General features: G+C 43.6%; 1 protein-coding gene across 1 annotated transcript in view; it reads left to right on the forward strand.

The window, feature by feature from the left end:
* The first annotated feature begins 12,283 nt into the window (after positions 1-12,283).
* The window catches only part of HUNK (hormonally up-regulated Neu-associated kinase), an 85,079-nt gene continuing 82,746 nt past the window's right edge, over positions 12,284-14,616 (forward strand). The window contains exon 1 of the mRNA XM_018573025.1: positions 12,284-12,479. Within this exon, the coding sequence (XP_018428527.1) occupies positions 12,379-12,479 (101 nt within the window). The 5' untranslated portion in view covers positions 12,284-12,378. The remainder of the gene's footprint in view (positions 12,480-14,616) is intronic.

The following is a 14,616-nucleotide window of genomic DNA, read 5'->3' on the forward strand; positions in this document are numbered from 1 at the left end:
GCTCCCTGCAGGGATTTGCCCCTCCGATCCTCCAGCGCTGACTGGCGGAACGGATGGGGCAGGGGGCGGGCACAGCTGGCTCTGCCTCTAGATACGCAGAGCCAGCTGTCACTCACGCAGCTTGGTGGATCTCGACAGTAATGTCGGGATCCGTCCTGGCTGCGGCGTCTCAGTATACCGCGAGCTGTAGCTCTCGCTATACTGAGCTTTGGGTGATGGGAGGACGCTAGTTTGTGTCCTCCCGTTACCCGTAGGAGAACTATGGGGAAAAGTCCTGACCCCATAGTTCTCCTTTAAAGTGGAATCCAGGAGGCTAAACTTATGTTGTTTTGCAATCAGTGCATGGATGCTGTATGCAAGGTTATCCAAGATTGTTGTGTAAGCTTTCATCTAAATAAGGCCTTGTTCACACCAAGCGCGTTCCAGGAGCAGAGCAGAGCAGTTAGAGACCGGATCAAAACTGCATCCAATGTATTCCAATGGTATTTTGGGCTCTAGTTCACACCGCAGCGTTCAGTTTCAGAACATGTAAAAATACTGCAGCAAGCCCTATTTTACCTGCTCAGGAACGCTCTGGAACTCATGCAAACGCATCAAAAACGCATGCAAACGCCCTGGAGCTCACTGAAAGCGCATTTTAAACGAAAAAAAAAAATATATATTTTTTTAACCAAAAACACGGCACAAGCCCCTGCACTGCGTGTGCAGAAACTCATGCATCTGGTCTGCATTTGGTGTGAACAAGGCCTAAAAGTGGGCTACCAGGCCCTAAAAAAGAAGATATTGTGAGTGGACTGCATCCTTAAAGCTCTCTCCATATGTGCTAATATCCCCAAACATTACTATATTGTATATATAGTACTGTGCAAAAGTTTTAGGCAGGTGAGAAAAAATGCTGTAAAGTAAGAATGCTTTCAGAAATAAAAGTGTTAATAGTTTATTTTTATCAATTAACAAAATGGCAAATAAATGAACAGAGTGGAGGTTCCTTGCAAGTCTGGGGCTGCATTTCTGCCAGTGGAGTTGGAGATTTGGTCAGGATCAATGGTGTCCTCAATGCTGAGAAATACAAGCAGATACTTGTCCATCTTGCTATACCATTAAGGGCCTGTTCACATGATATCGGGTCCTGATCAGCAGACTGATGTAGTGCGTTTTTGCCACGTTTTGGCAGCGTTTTTGATGCGTTCAAGTTTTTGCTGGAGTGGGGCTGTTAGTATGTTAGCTGCAGTGCGTTTTTGATGCGTTTTGGACGCGTTTGTGTTTCCTGACCGTTTCCGGACCTGACAAAATGTGACATGCAGTATTTTTTCTGTCGTAAGCTGAACGGACTGCGCACGTGAGAACTGGAGCCCATAAAACACATAGGGATACATTGGGATGCATTTTGAGTGCAGCAGCGTACGGAGCCGGTCAGCACACAAAACGGACGTCGTGTGAACAGGCCCTCAGGGAGGCGTGTGATTGGCCCCAAATGTATTCTGCAGCAGGACAACGACCCCAAACATACAGCCAATGTCAAGAATTATCTTTAGCGTAAAGAACAAGGAGTCCTGGAAGTGATGGTTTGACCCCCACAAAGCCCTGATCTCACCATCATGGAGTCTTTCTGAGATTAGATGAAGAGTCAGAAGGATTTGAGGCAGCCGACATCCACAGAAGACCTGTGGTTGGTTCTCCAAGATGTTTGGAACAACCTACCTGCCGAGTCCCTTCAAAACTGTGTGCAAGTATACCTAGAAGAATTGATGCAGTTTTGGAGGAATGGGTGGCCACACCAATTATTGATTTGATTTGGATTTATCTTCTCTTCATTTCCTTTGCATTTTGATAATTGATAAAAAGTAACACTTTTATTTCTGAAAGCTTCCTTACTTTACAGCATTTTTTCACACCTGCCTAAAACATTTGCACAGTATTGTATTTGTATATACTGTATATTTATATCAGTATCAGTATTTATATTTGTATCAGTTGAAAAAATTATTAGTCAGAATTTATTTCACACAATTTTATGAAATGAAAACCAAGCAGAGGTATGGCTTCCTTTCCCAGTGATTCTGTTATTTATTTTCAGTATGTGTTATACAGCTATAGAGATTAGCAGAAAAAGGTGAAAATGTAGGCGCTATGTTCTATTGATTACTGCTTTAAAGAATCTAATTTGTCTGTGCCAAGTATGGTATGCCATTCAGTTAGCCAATTCAAGGCGCCCCCTGTATCCTCCGTCTCATATTAACTTATTCATAAAGATGTTTGATGTTTTTTTAGAAGAATGCTTTTTAAGACCTGTATAAGCTTGACATTCAATTATTTTTTATTTTCTCCAGATGTGTGTCTTTAATCAGATCCAAGGCTCTTCAATAAACACAAGTCTCAGGTCAATGAAGTTTGGGCTGGCCTGCTCCACTTTATGTTATGGAGACAGTATGTAAAACCCGAGGGCGGCCACACCTGGCCACTGGAATTGTTTAGCCAGTCCTTCAGTCCCTGGGGCCTAAAATGTGTGTGTACATGTGTTCCAAACACATGTACACAGGTCCCCATTCTGACCCTAGACTTTGGCAAGGAATACCTTAAGTCCGTTAAAGTCCTCTACCATAACCGTGGTTCCCGGTCTGCCATCTGATTCTCTGACATAAGACCACCAACGTCTTGCCCCAAACAGGCTACTTTTTGATATTTTTCTATGTATAGGCATCACTCACTTGTGACCATGCTTTTTTCCAACTTGTTTACTTAATCAATTAGGACAGGGACATTTCAAAAGCAAAATCTCATTAATATTTCAACAGCAGTGTATTCCTCCCTTTCCATTTGGTCCATCTAGACTTGTGCCCACAGGAGGGAAAACTCTCTTGGGAATGTCCATCTACACTGGCTAACCCACTCATGGGAGAAGAACAGCGGCACTCCCCCCACCCCCTTCCCAAAGTCGAACACTGGGTAACCGGGTGGCTACAGGTTGCCAATTATGGCTCTGTCCTATTCACAAGGGCCAGCAGTGGATGTTAATGCTCTTCACTCTCTGCTTCTCTGCCACCCAAACTATTTCCCTCACACTCCACCCACATTTACATATATATTAGGGATGCACCAATACCAATACTAAATACCAAATGCTCCCGATACTTATCCCGATAGCGGAACTTGTGGTTTCAGGAAGCCGAGTGGCGAGTTATTACACGCCGGGCAGTGAGTCATTACATGCTTCCGGGCTTCCTGATTGGCCGAGAAGCCAGTTCCATGCTCCCTCATCACCAGAGAGCATGAAGCTGGCTTCCTGGCCAATCAGGAAGCGGGTAATGACTCAACCCCCGGCTTCCTGATTTGCCGGGAAGCCGCCTCCATGCTCCCTCGTCCCTTGGTAGCGAGGGGGCATGGAGCCAGCTTCCCGGGCCAATCAGGAAGCCGGACGGCATGTAATGACGTGAAGCCGGGCAGTGAGTCATTACCTGCCCCCCGGCTTCCTGATTGGCCAGATAGCCGCCTCCGTGCTTCCTCATCACCTGGTGACAATGGAGCATGGAGCCGGCTCCCCTGCTAATCAGGAAGCTGGGCAGTGAGTCATTGTCATGGGTCCCTTTCCCTGCACACATGCTGCTCCTCTTACCTGCAGCTCCCCAGCCTGTTTCCAGGACATGGCTGGAGCTACCGAAGCTTCTTCCTCCAACCACGAAGCTTCTTCCTCCAGCCGCCTGCAGCCTCTGCCGGCCGGGCCGCATCTCCCTTGGCCCTGGCCACGCCTCTGCCTCCTCTTTCACTCGGCAGCTCGCTGCCAGGCCCCACCAGCAGCCACCTGATTAGGCAGCCGAGGCTGCCTGATTTTGTGCGCCCGGCACTGGCTTTCCTCTCTAATTTGGGGGGCAGCTTCCAGCTTCCATGACTTTCAGAAAGCTGCAGCTTTAAAAAGGAACAAGCTGTATTATATAATGTCATGTGAGCCCTATCATTGGCATGACTTTTTGAAAAGTCTGTTTTTACATAAACATTGTGGGGCTTTTTGACCACAGTGCAACAGTGTTTCCAAAAACAAAAGAACCTTGACTGGTCCAGCATCTACCACTCACAACTTTCTTCAACAACTTGGGCAACCTCCCACGCTCCACTTTAACAACCCCCTAGAAATGTTGTTTATGGGTTTAGATACGCTTTAAAAAAAGAACATTAAAACAAAGATAAAGATTAAGGTCTAAAAAAGCTAGTTAGGCCATCAGAACCTGGTGTGTGCATGTGCAGTTTATTCTAAATACTGACTATACAATGCTGTCTTCACAGATTGAAATATTTGTAGAAGGTCATAATTGTTTTTTGGCATAACTTTTCAATGCCCCTCCTCCTAGAACCAGAACAAAAATGTAACCCAGAAGGAGAATTAAACATTGGATAATTAAATGTAATTATTGATTTACGGAAGATAAGAGTGTTAATTTCTTTTGGTTCTAGCAGATGGATGACACGTATTTATAAAAAAGCAGAGGCTCTGTTCCTCTACAATAGGGAAAGACACCATCTGCTAGCAGGCACATTTTGTTGCTTTGATAAAGACAGACAAAGTTAACACAGTAACTACTAAAATTGCTGGAGGAAGACAGGATATTGTAGGTGTCTATATCCTGCTGTATGTGTCATTTATGATAGAATTCCAAAGGCACTCATAGTTCCTTGGTTAATAGAGGAAAACAATGTACAAGGTTACTCAGAGCCGTAAGTAAGTTCCTGATGCAAAATTGAAAGCTTATCTCTGGTTAGCTTCAAGAAATTCCTTTTTGGTAGCTGGTGGGCCCTTCACACCCATTGCCCGTTGCACTATACATGGTGATGTAGGCGAAGGGGCAGCTGTATGATCGGCAAAGAGGATTATCTTCATGGAACAGGTCGTCTGCCATGGACCAAGCCTACAGAACGGAGGAATAAGGTAAGTAATTCTACCTAACTCATGTCCTCTAGACTAAAAGAGCATTGGTCGGCTATAGACTGGTCAAAATTCACATAGTAGGTGGTCCTATTAAACCCTTGCGTCCAGCATCCTTCAATCAGAAGATCAAAGGAACCGGATGGAAAATCTTCAGGAGTACAGTAACGGCAGCCATCACTGTTCAGGTATTCTGACAGCGTGGATGGAGGAGTCTGTTACATATTTTTTTTCATTCAACCCGCAGCCCGCCAGAATTACTATATGGTGGTGGTGGGCAGGGGCATATCCACCGCAAGGCAAACAAGCCGTTTGCCTTGGGCAGCACTTTCCAGAGGGGCAGCAAAAAATCAATGCAGCAAGCCGGGTGCTGTGGGCGGCTCGTGGCTGCCCATGCCCCACCATCTGTCGGCAAGACATCCTGGAGGCAGGCTGGAGGGTTCAGGTAAGAGGAGCAGCACGTGTGCAGCGAAAGGGACCCTGCACAGCCCACCATAAATCCTGCACAGCCCACCTAAGTTTCAGGTGGGCTGTGCAGGTTCTATCACGGGCTCTGAGGTGGGCTATGCGGGGTTTATGATGGGCTGTGCAGGGTCTGTGGTGAGCTCTGCAAGGTCTGAGGTGGGCTGTGCAGGGTCTATGGTGGGCTCTGCAGGATGTATGGTGGGCTCTGCAGGGTCTCAGGTGGGATCTATGGCAGGGTCTCAGGTGGGATCTATGGCAGGGTCTCAGGTTATGTTCTGCAGATGTCTTTATCTGTCCTGTTGAAGCTGTTGATGGATGCTGTGATACTGTACAGTATATGATATAATACTTTATTGCAAATTTCCCAGCTTTCTGAATTCAGAAAAAGATATTTAGAAAAAGAGATATTTTTGAGCACAAAGTATGTAGACAAAGGACACATCCCTGTCACATCCATCCATCCATTCCCCCAGTTATATGGATCTTGAGGAAGTAATATGTACAAAATTATTGGTTAAGCAAGCTAGTGACAGGGAACAAAGTAGCCCCCCTCCAGAAGGAAGGACAATGTCAGTGCCAATTCAAAGAGGATTTGAGGATCCACAGCCGAGTGATACACAAATAAGATACATTTCTGTTAATAGTTAAGGTACTTTAAAGTATTAAGATTTAACTCCTGAGTTTAGTGTCTCGTTAAATACTGTAGAGTTTGGATGAAGGGTTTACTGTAGCTAAAAAGTACATTTTATATAGAAGTCTATACATCAGACCAAAAAAAAGGGACACCTGAGGAAGGAGGGACTGTGGGATTTGGTTCTAAAGAAGCACAATTCCTCCAAATGAGGGACAGTTGGGAGCTATGTTAATCTGCATAGGTGTAAGGCAATAGCCGGGAGCTTGCGCACTACTGCGCATGCGCGGGTCCCAGTCTTCCGGGTTGCCGGAAAACATGCGTTAGAACGCATGCACGCACAATGGAATGTGGCACACAGGAAGTTGCACAGTGGCGCACAGGAAGTGACTCACGGCCCTCTAATAGATGTTCCTATTTAAACCAGCTGGCTCAGTGGGTCAGTGCTGAATGGTCTTTCAGATTGTGCTTGTGTTCCTGCTGATCTGTTGCCTGTTACCTCGACCCGGATTGCTGCTGACTTCAACTGATTGCTGCCTGCCCCTGACCCTTGCTTGGTATCTGGACTCTGCCTCTGCCTGCTCCTTCTTTACCATGCTGACCGTCTGGCTTGTTTGACCTCACTCCAGTTTCTGCTGCAAACCTCGCTGACATCACAGCTGTGCACCCGCCCTGCTCATCCTTCCAGGGATCCAGTTGCCGGACTTCTACCAGGCACCGTGTCTCAACACTTTGGCACCCTTGCTTCTCTCTGTCTACTTGCTCCCTGTTTCCACATCCAGGGGTGTGAGACAAGAGCCGCAAGGGAGGCCTCCCCAGCTAATCGGTCCTCCAGCAGGTACGTGATAATAGGTGTAGCACACAACTAATAAATAAAGAAAGGTGGCTGTAGATGGCCATGAATTATGGACAGTGCTTCTTGTTCCATTGTTGCAATTATTGGGCCCATTCTTCATCCCACAGAAATCAATAATAAAAGTCTCAAGCAGTCGAAATCCAACTAAATGGAACATCTATCTACAAACAGGCCGCGGTCACCGCTAGGTTCTTTTCATGGCCTCAAGTTTGTAGCATCTAAAAACTATGCTTTTAAGTGTTCATCTCTTCCTTTCAAGGCAGTTCAGCTCACTGCTTATTTAGTGTTTCGTTTATGCTTTTAATATTTTTAAGGCTGAAGCCCATAACGCATTGAATAATTTAGCATTTTTAGGCAGTTGTGTCTGCAATCTGGGCACTCACTATATGGCTTCTTTGAAACCGTTAGTTGCCTTATGTTGCCTAGAAAACTCACATACCACAATGCTAACAGATGCCTCTATAGCTGACACGTTCTGCTAAATAGTAACCAACCTAGAATTGCTCACATGTAGCCAATTTGTACTGATCGTATAAGGTTTGGCACATATAGGTTTGATTCCAAAGCCAAAACGGTGTCACCTATATCAAGTGCCTCTTCCAGAAGAAACTTATCAAAGCTATGACTACCTGGAGGTCTATTTATGAACAATTTGCAGAGCCATTTGCCCTGCGAAGCTTTGTGAATGTTTGTTTTGTGTGTATAGAGGCAAAAAGGAACATTCTCAGTATATTTTCTTTACAAGTTAAATGTCATTTCAACTGTAATAACGCATTATGGCTACTAGTATAAATACTTATATACTATGCTCCTCAGCTCTAGTGGCCATAATGCTGTATTACATTATAACATTGGAAATTACATTAAATCTACTTATAAACAAAATTTACCATGAACGTTCGTTTTTGCATGTATTTGCACAGAACTAATGTTTACAGAGATTAACAGAGTGAAGGGCTCTGCAAATTGTTCATAAATAGAACCCCAAGTGTTTATGTTATGAAAAAAGAGAAACAGCATGCTATATGCCTAAATACTATAAAGTCTAAACATAGTGTAAAAGTTGGGGTCGTACATGGCATGCAGTAACTACAACTCTCGATAGCAAAAGCTAAAAGCATTTCTCAAATTCACAGAAAAACAATGTCTATTATAATACCCTTAATATACATTACCATAAATACTGCATGTTTCTTGGAGCAAAGTCCACCTTCTTAACCATTTGCCGTCCAGCCGATTGTAAATGGCCGGTCGACTGCCGCAAAACTGCAGATGGGCGTTCGTAAACATCCTTTACCACTACTGCTTGCGCACGATTGGGAGCGGGAAAGGTCAACAAACGGAATCCCTTGAAAAATACAAGCGTTCGGGCAGCTATAGAGCCGCCCGATCACTTGTATGGTGCAGGGAGGGTGAGGGAGGGGCACAGGAAGTGTGCGCCCCCTCCCTCTGCCGCTGGCTATCCTGGGCTCCGCTGTCCTGCATGGCAGGTCACTGTGGCTGGATCAGAGGGGAGATCAGCACATTCCACTGGCTGATCTCCCCTCCGATCTCTGAATGTGGAAGTGATGTGTATTACATTTCAGCCTGTCATTTGTCCGACTGCTGTAGACAGAGAAGAAGCTAATGAAGCAGATCTCTGCTTCTTTGGGGTTCCTAGGTGACATTAGGGGTCTAATAGACCCCTGATGTCTCCATAAAGAGGACCTTATTAACCCCCTATGTGACAGCAATAAAGTTTTAAGTGTAAAAATTTTAAGTTTAAAGACACATATGTAAATTTTTTTTAAAGTCCCCCACGTGCATGCACATACAAACGCAAACAAGTGCCAGGTGCACCTACGCGAGAATTGTGCTACACATGTTACATATCAATGCAAATGTCGAGTGTGAGAAATAATTCTAGGGCCATCAATCACTGCTAACACTAAATTGATGAGCGGTAAAAGCTTTTAAAGCATCGCCTATGGGCAATTTTAGGTATAGGTTTTTGCAATTTCACGCACACAACAGATTCCTCCATCTACGCTAAACTGTGTGGATGGAGTAATCTCCACCTGGACCAAGCTTCCGTAATCTTGCTGGTCGGCCCCGCGGGCTCTCAAAACACCTGAACAATGCCTGCATCCAATCAGATTGTTCAGGTATTTTGACAGCCAGCGGGGCCGACTAGCAAGATACTGAAGCTTGGCCCAGTGGGAGATTCCACCTCCATCCACACAGTTTAGTGTAGATGGAGGAATCCCTTGCACTTATTCCATCTGACCACAGAAAATCTGCAGATAATTGTAAGGTGTATGGGCACCTTTAAGGTGCCCACACACCTTGCGATAATCGTACGATAATCGCGGGAAATCCCGCGATCGTACCATTATCGCAAGGTGTGTGGAAGGCATGCGACTTCTCCTACTGTAAGGTCGCACGACTTTTATCTTATGAACATGTTCGAAAACCCGCCGAGAATCGTACAATTGGCGGCGGGTGTGTGGCATGTTCGCAAGATAAAAGCCGCACGGGCCGGTGTGCACAAGCGCACACTGCCCGTTTAGCATTGCAGTGCTAAAGCGCGGCCTCAGCGGGGCGGGCTTGCGATCATCGCAAGTACGATCTGCCTGTCCAAGATGGGCAGATCGCACGTTTTTTTAATTACCTTACAACCATCGCAAGACAAAAGTCTTGCAATGGTTGTAAGGTGTGTGCCCAGCTTTAGACTTCTGCACTTTGTCCACTCTTCTTGAGCAAATTGCTCCAGCTGTCTCAGGTTTGAAGGGTGTCTTCTCCAGGCTGCATGTGTCAGCTCTTCCCATTGATGTTTAATAGGATTCTGACCAGGGCTGACAGAAAGCCACTTCAGGATAGTCCAATGTTTTGTTCTTAGCGATTCTTGGGTGCTTTTAGCTGAGTGTTTTGGGGCATTATCCTGCTGGAGGGCCCACGACTTGCAGACTGAGTTTTCTGGCACTGGACAGTATGTTTCTCTCCAGATTTCCTTGAGGGCTTGTTCACACCAAATCGCGACCAGATCTGCTTAGCTTCTGCACATGCAATGCAGTGGTTTTTTTTTAATAGCCTAAAATGGGCTTTCAGTGCGTTTGCACGCGTTTTTGATGCGTTTACATGCGTTTTGGTGCGTTCCAGAGCAGAAAAGGAGGGCATGCTGCATTTTGTCCACATGCTCTGGAACTGAACGCTGTGGTGTGAACTAGAGCCCAAAATACCATTGCAATGCATTGGATGCATTTTTTATGTGTTCTGTAATTGCTTTGCTCTGCATCTGCTCCGCACTTGGTGTGAACAAGCCCTGATAGTCTGGAAATTTCATTGAGCCCTGCACAGATTCAAACAAAAAGATACTTTGTCGCACTCCTTACCGGAAAAACCCAAAGTTAAATGAGGGGGGTGGGTGCTTGTAGTGACCTGCGGATGGCGCCGCCACACAGCATAAAGATGAATGAATGTCACCAGCACACAACCAGTATTGCTGTCCAAAAAGTTTGTTTATTGGAACGTCATGTCACCAAAACTGCACAGATTCAAGACACCCCATGCCAGACACAGCAAAACAGCCACAAATCATAACCTAGGCTCCTCCATGTTTTACAGTATGTACGGTGTTCTTCTCTTTGAAAGATTCATTATTTGAACATATTGCTGATGTAACTTGCCCCCAAAAAAAATCAGTCTTGTCTGTCCAAAGGACATTCTCCCAGAAGCATTGTGGCTTGTCATTATGCATTTTAGGAAATTCCATTCTGGCTGTTTAATGTTTTTTCCTTTTTTACGTCTTCTTCCTTTAAAGCCCACTGTCCCCCAGAAATGGATGGTGCAATGAGACACTGATGTACCTTAACCTTGGAGGTCAGATGGTATCTCTTTAAATGTTTTCTTGACGCTTTGTCTACTATTCGCACTATCCTTCTGCTCAATCTGAGGTTAATTTGCCTCTTGTTGCCACATCCAGGGATGTTGGCTACACTCCCATGGACCTTAAAGTGACATTAAAGGATAATAATTTTTCCCTCCCCCCAATGTTAATGTCAGCACTTACCTTAAATGATGTCTCTTAATCCGATCTTCTTCTTCTTTCCTGATGTTTTCATCTGTCCCTCCAGCGGTGCGGTGGCTCTCCGATCCAGCGCTGATTCCTGTCTGCTTGCAAGCACTTCTGATCCCACGATGTCTGCATGCGGGTGCACGCGTCCATAGACTTACCTTGTGTCTCTGCTCGTCTCCCGGCCGAGAATCCGAACTGCGGATGCGCCCGCCCCAAAATGCTTTGCGGCCGCCCGAACAGATTCGTTTTCTCGGACGGGAGCGCGCAGCCGAAACAAGGCAAGTTTAAACCGCTGTTAAAGCGGGTTTTTTTTTTTAACTGTTTGCCTATATCTACTGCTTGATAGCAGTAGATATAGGCAAAAAAACGGGACGGTTTACATCCCCTTTAAACTTCTTAATAATATTTGCAGCTCTAATCTGCTTCTCGGAGATGGTCTTAGAACTTTACCTTTGACATGCTGGTCTATGATTTTATTTCTAAATTTTTCAGACATTTCTCTCTTTTGCGTTCTCTGGTTCATGTTCAGTGTGGTGCACACAATGATGCCAAACATCAGAGTGACGACTTTTCTCCATTTAAATAGACTGACTGATCACAAGAGGTGTGTGGTACTTATTACAGAAAACAGTGTGAAATATCACTACTATACCATTTTCTATAATCATTTCGAGAGACCAACAAATCTGTCCGGGATATTTTAGAATATATTTGTAGAATAATCAATAATTTATCTCTTTTCACACTTTTGCTTTACTCTATGATGTACCAAAGGCATGTCGGTATTTTTAATGTCATCACATTTCAGGAGAAATTAAGCATGGTGTTAATGAGCTATAAGGGTACCAACAAATGAGTCCACATCTGTATATACCAACAAACTGAGCGTAAGCTGCACAAAACAGAACCAAGTCTATGTTGTATAAACTGTGCGTTATTAACCACCTAGCTGCAAGCCATTGTCTATATCCACAAACCCTTTGGGAACCAAAGGTTTCACATTTCTGATAGACATTATCCTATTATATCACAGCACCCCATCCGCCGCCAACCATTGTGGCACGCCGCCCAATATTTTGCCACAAACCGTCAAGCCGTTACATTTTATCGTGACCGGCTTTTCTGATCCCTTTCTGCTTTCATTGTCTCTGGCTGTGCATGATCACGATGTACATCTCTCCACTATTTTGTTGTCTCCATCCTGTGTTCCTATCCAGCTTGTTGCTAAGCAACAAGATACCAATGTCTGTTTCCCTTATCTATAAGGTGGCTTCTGTTAATATGCAGGAACTCATGCAATCTAAGTTGATAATGTGACTTATTTCCAACCAACCAGAATCCGTCAGCGCCCTATTTTGCTGGCTGCATGAGATTTTTTTTTTTCTTAAATCTGACAGAGCTTGGATAGAGGGCTGCACATCAACTGATGCCTCTAAACTAGTCACATCGCAGCAAGCATGGTTGTCCTCACTACCCTGAGATCACCCTGCATCCAAGAGAATAATGACAAGGAGCTTCTTCTGGACTGGAACCTGGAGGAGGATGAACAAGGCAACAAGTAATAATGCATTTTATTTCTTTTACACCATTTATTTGCAGCAGTGCATTAAAGATATTGGACTTGCTAAGTTGCAATATATTATATACAAAAAAAAATGTAACAATATATATATATATATAACATTTAAACCTGTACTGTATGTGCAACAGTGCACAAAAAATATATATATATATATAATATACTGCAATGTAAAATCTGAGTATTTTTTTATAACTTGGAATTCTCCATTTATTTACATTTATTGCTAGTTTTCTGAATGGTGCAATATTTATCTAATTGTTACATTGTTGTTTATAGCATATTAGAAATTGGACATGCTTGCATGCTTCTGGTGTACCAAATGTGGGTTATGGGGTGCATTCATAGTTTTTTTTGCAGCAGAGGTTGCAGGGGTTGAGGTGCTAAGGTGAGCCTCCCATTGCAGACTTCTTCTTCTGAAATTGCTAGCTGCCTGACTGTCACAAGGATGTTTGGGCTTGAGTCATTTCTTGGTTGCTGACCGAGAGATCAGGGATAAGCAGTTCTGACTTCTCTCTGATTTTTACTCGCTGCATGCTTGCTCTGGGTCTATGACTCAGAAATACTATAGGCAGTCCAGGTACTAGCTTCTGCAGCAGAAGGTGAGTCCCTAATTGGACAGATGTATTTTAAGGAAACCTTTCCCATTCTGGGGAACCAAGGACAGCTCCTATTCTAAAACTTCCAGGTATGAGCACATTTGCATTCATTTGCACAGTTTACAGGAACAGTTGGGCTTACACAAAAGTAGCAGACGATCCAGGGGCAAATGTGGAGCCGACATTGATAGCAACCAATCGGGAAACAATAAAACTGATTGATTGTGATATAAAACAAGGGGCATATTTATGGAGCTGTGAATGGGACTTTCACAAAACATTCACTGGTGGCTAATCAGTCAGTCATAAAACACATGCACTGGAAAGATTCGCCTGCAGCGAATGTATGGTGAATGTCAGATTAGCTGCTTTATAAATATACCCTTTAAAGTCTAAATCAACATTACTTTGCTCCAGTTGTAACCCCCAAGTGTTCTGCTTCACCTGAAAACTTCACCTGAAAGCTCTCAGTCAGTAGTCCATGAGGACTGGTTTCAGAGTTTCGAAATAAAACATATTGCAGTATGTGCCATTTATAAGTAATTGTCATATGCAACATATGTGTGTGTATACAGGTGAAACTCAATTAATTAGAATATCGTGCAAAGTTCATTTATTTCACTAATGCAACTTAAAAGGTGAAACTAATATATGAGATAGACTCATTACATGCAAAGCAAGATAATTCAAGCCGTGATTTGTCATAATTGTGATGATTATGGCTTACAGCTCATGAAAACCCCAAGAACCCCAAATCCACAATCTCAGAAAATGAGAATATTACATGCAATCAATAAAACAAGGATTGTACATAGAACAATATCGGACCTCTGAAAAGTACAAGCATGCATATGTACTCAGTACTTGGTTTGGGCCCCTTTTGCAGAAATTACTGCCATTACTTTTGCACGATATTCTAATTATTCGAGTTTCACCTGTATATATACACATATATCAATATATATATATTTTATTTATGTGATATTACAATCTGCAGACTATGGGCATCCTGATTGAATTCAATGTACAGTACATGTTGTTTACCCTAGCGGGGCAGCCTGATAGTACAAAACGCTTGGCTTCTCTCTGCCACGTTAGCAGTTCTGTATAAGTACTGATTATCACTATAATGGTTTGGCGGGATCCAAGATCATTTCCACCAAGAGACTCATGTTTTCACGCTCTGTGACTTGCTTTTGCATTGTTACTCATTTGTAAGCTGCTCCTTTTGTTCATTCAGGAAGAAAATTACTGCCAGTAATCATAACAATTATAATGATACTGGCATAAAGATGTGATATGTACAGTCATAGTTGGGGCTCTGATTAACTAGGCTTTCAGTGTTCTAAGTGACAATAGTTTATTGATCAAATGACATGTTAGATTCACTGTCTGGCATGTCTATAAGGAGCGAAGTCTAAATATTGTTATATTGTATAATATCAATAAATATAGAAAAATATATATACTAATAAAGTAATTGTGTCACGCTTATTAATTTTCAATAATATTATATG

The sequence above is a fragment of the Nanorana parkeri genome, unplaced genomic scaffold (genome assembly GCF_000935625.1).
Source record: "Nanorana parkeri isolate BGI_ZX_2015 unplaced genomic scaffold, ASM93562v1 scaffold2210, whole genome shotgun sequence".
NCBI lineage: Eukaryota > Metazoa > Chordata > Amphibia > Anura > Dicroglossidae > Nanorana > Nanorana parkeri.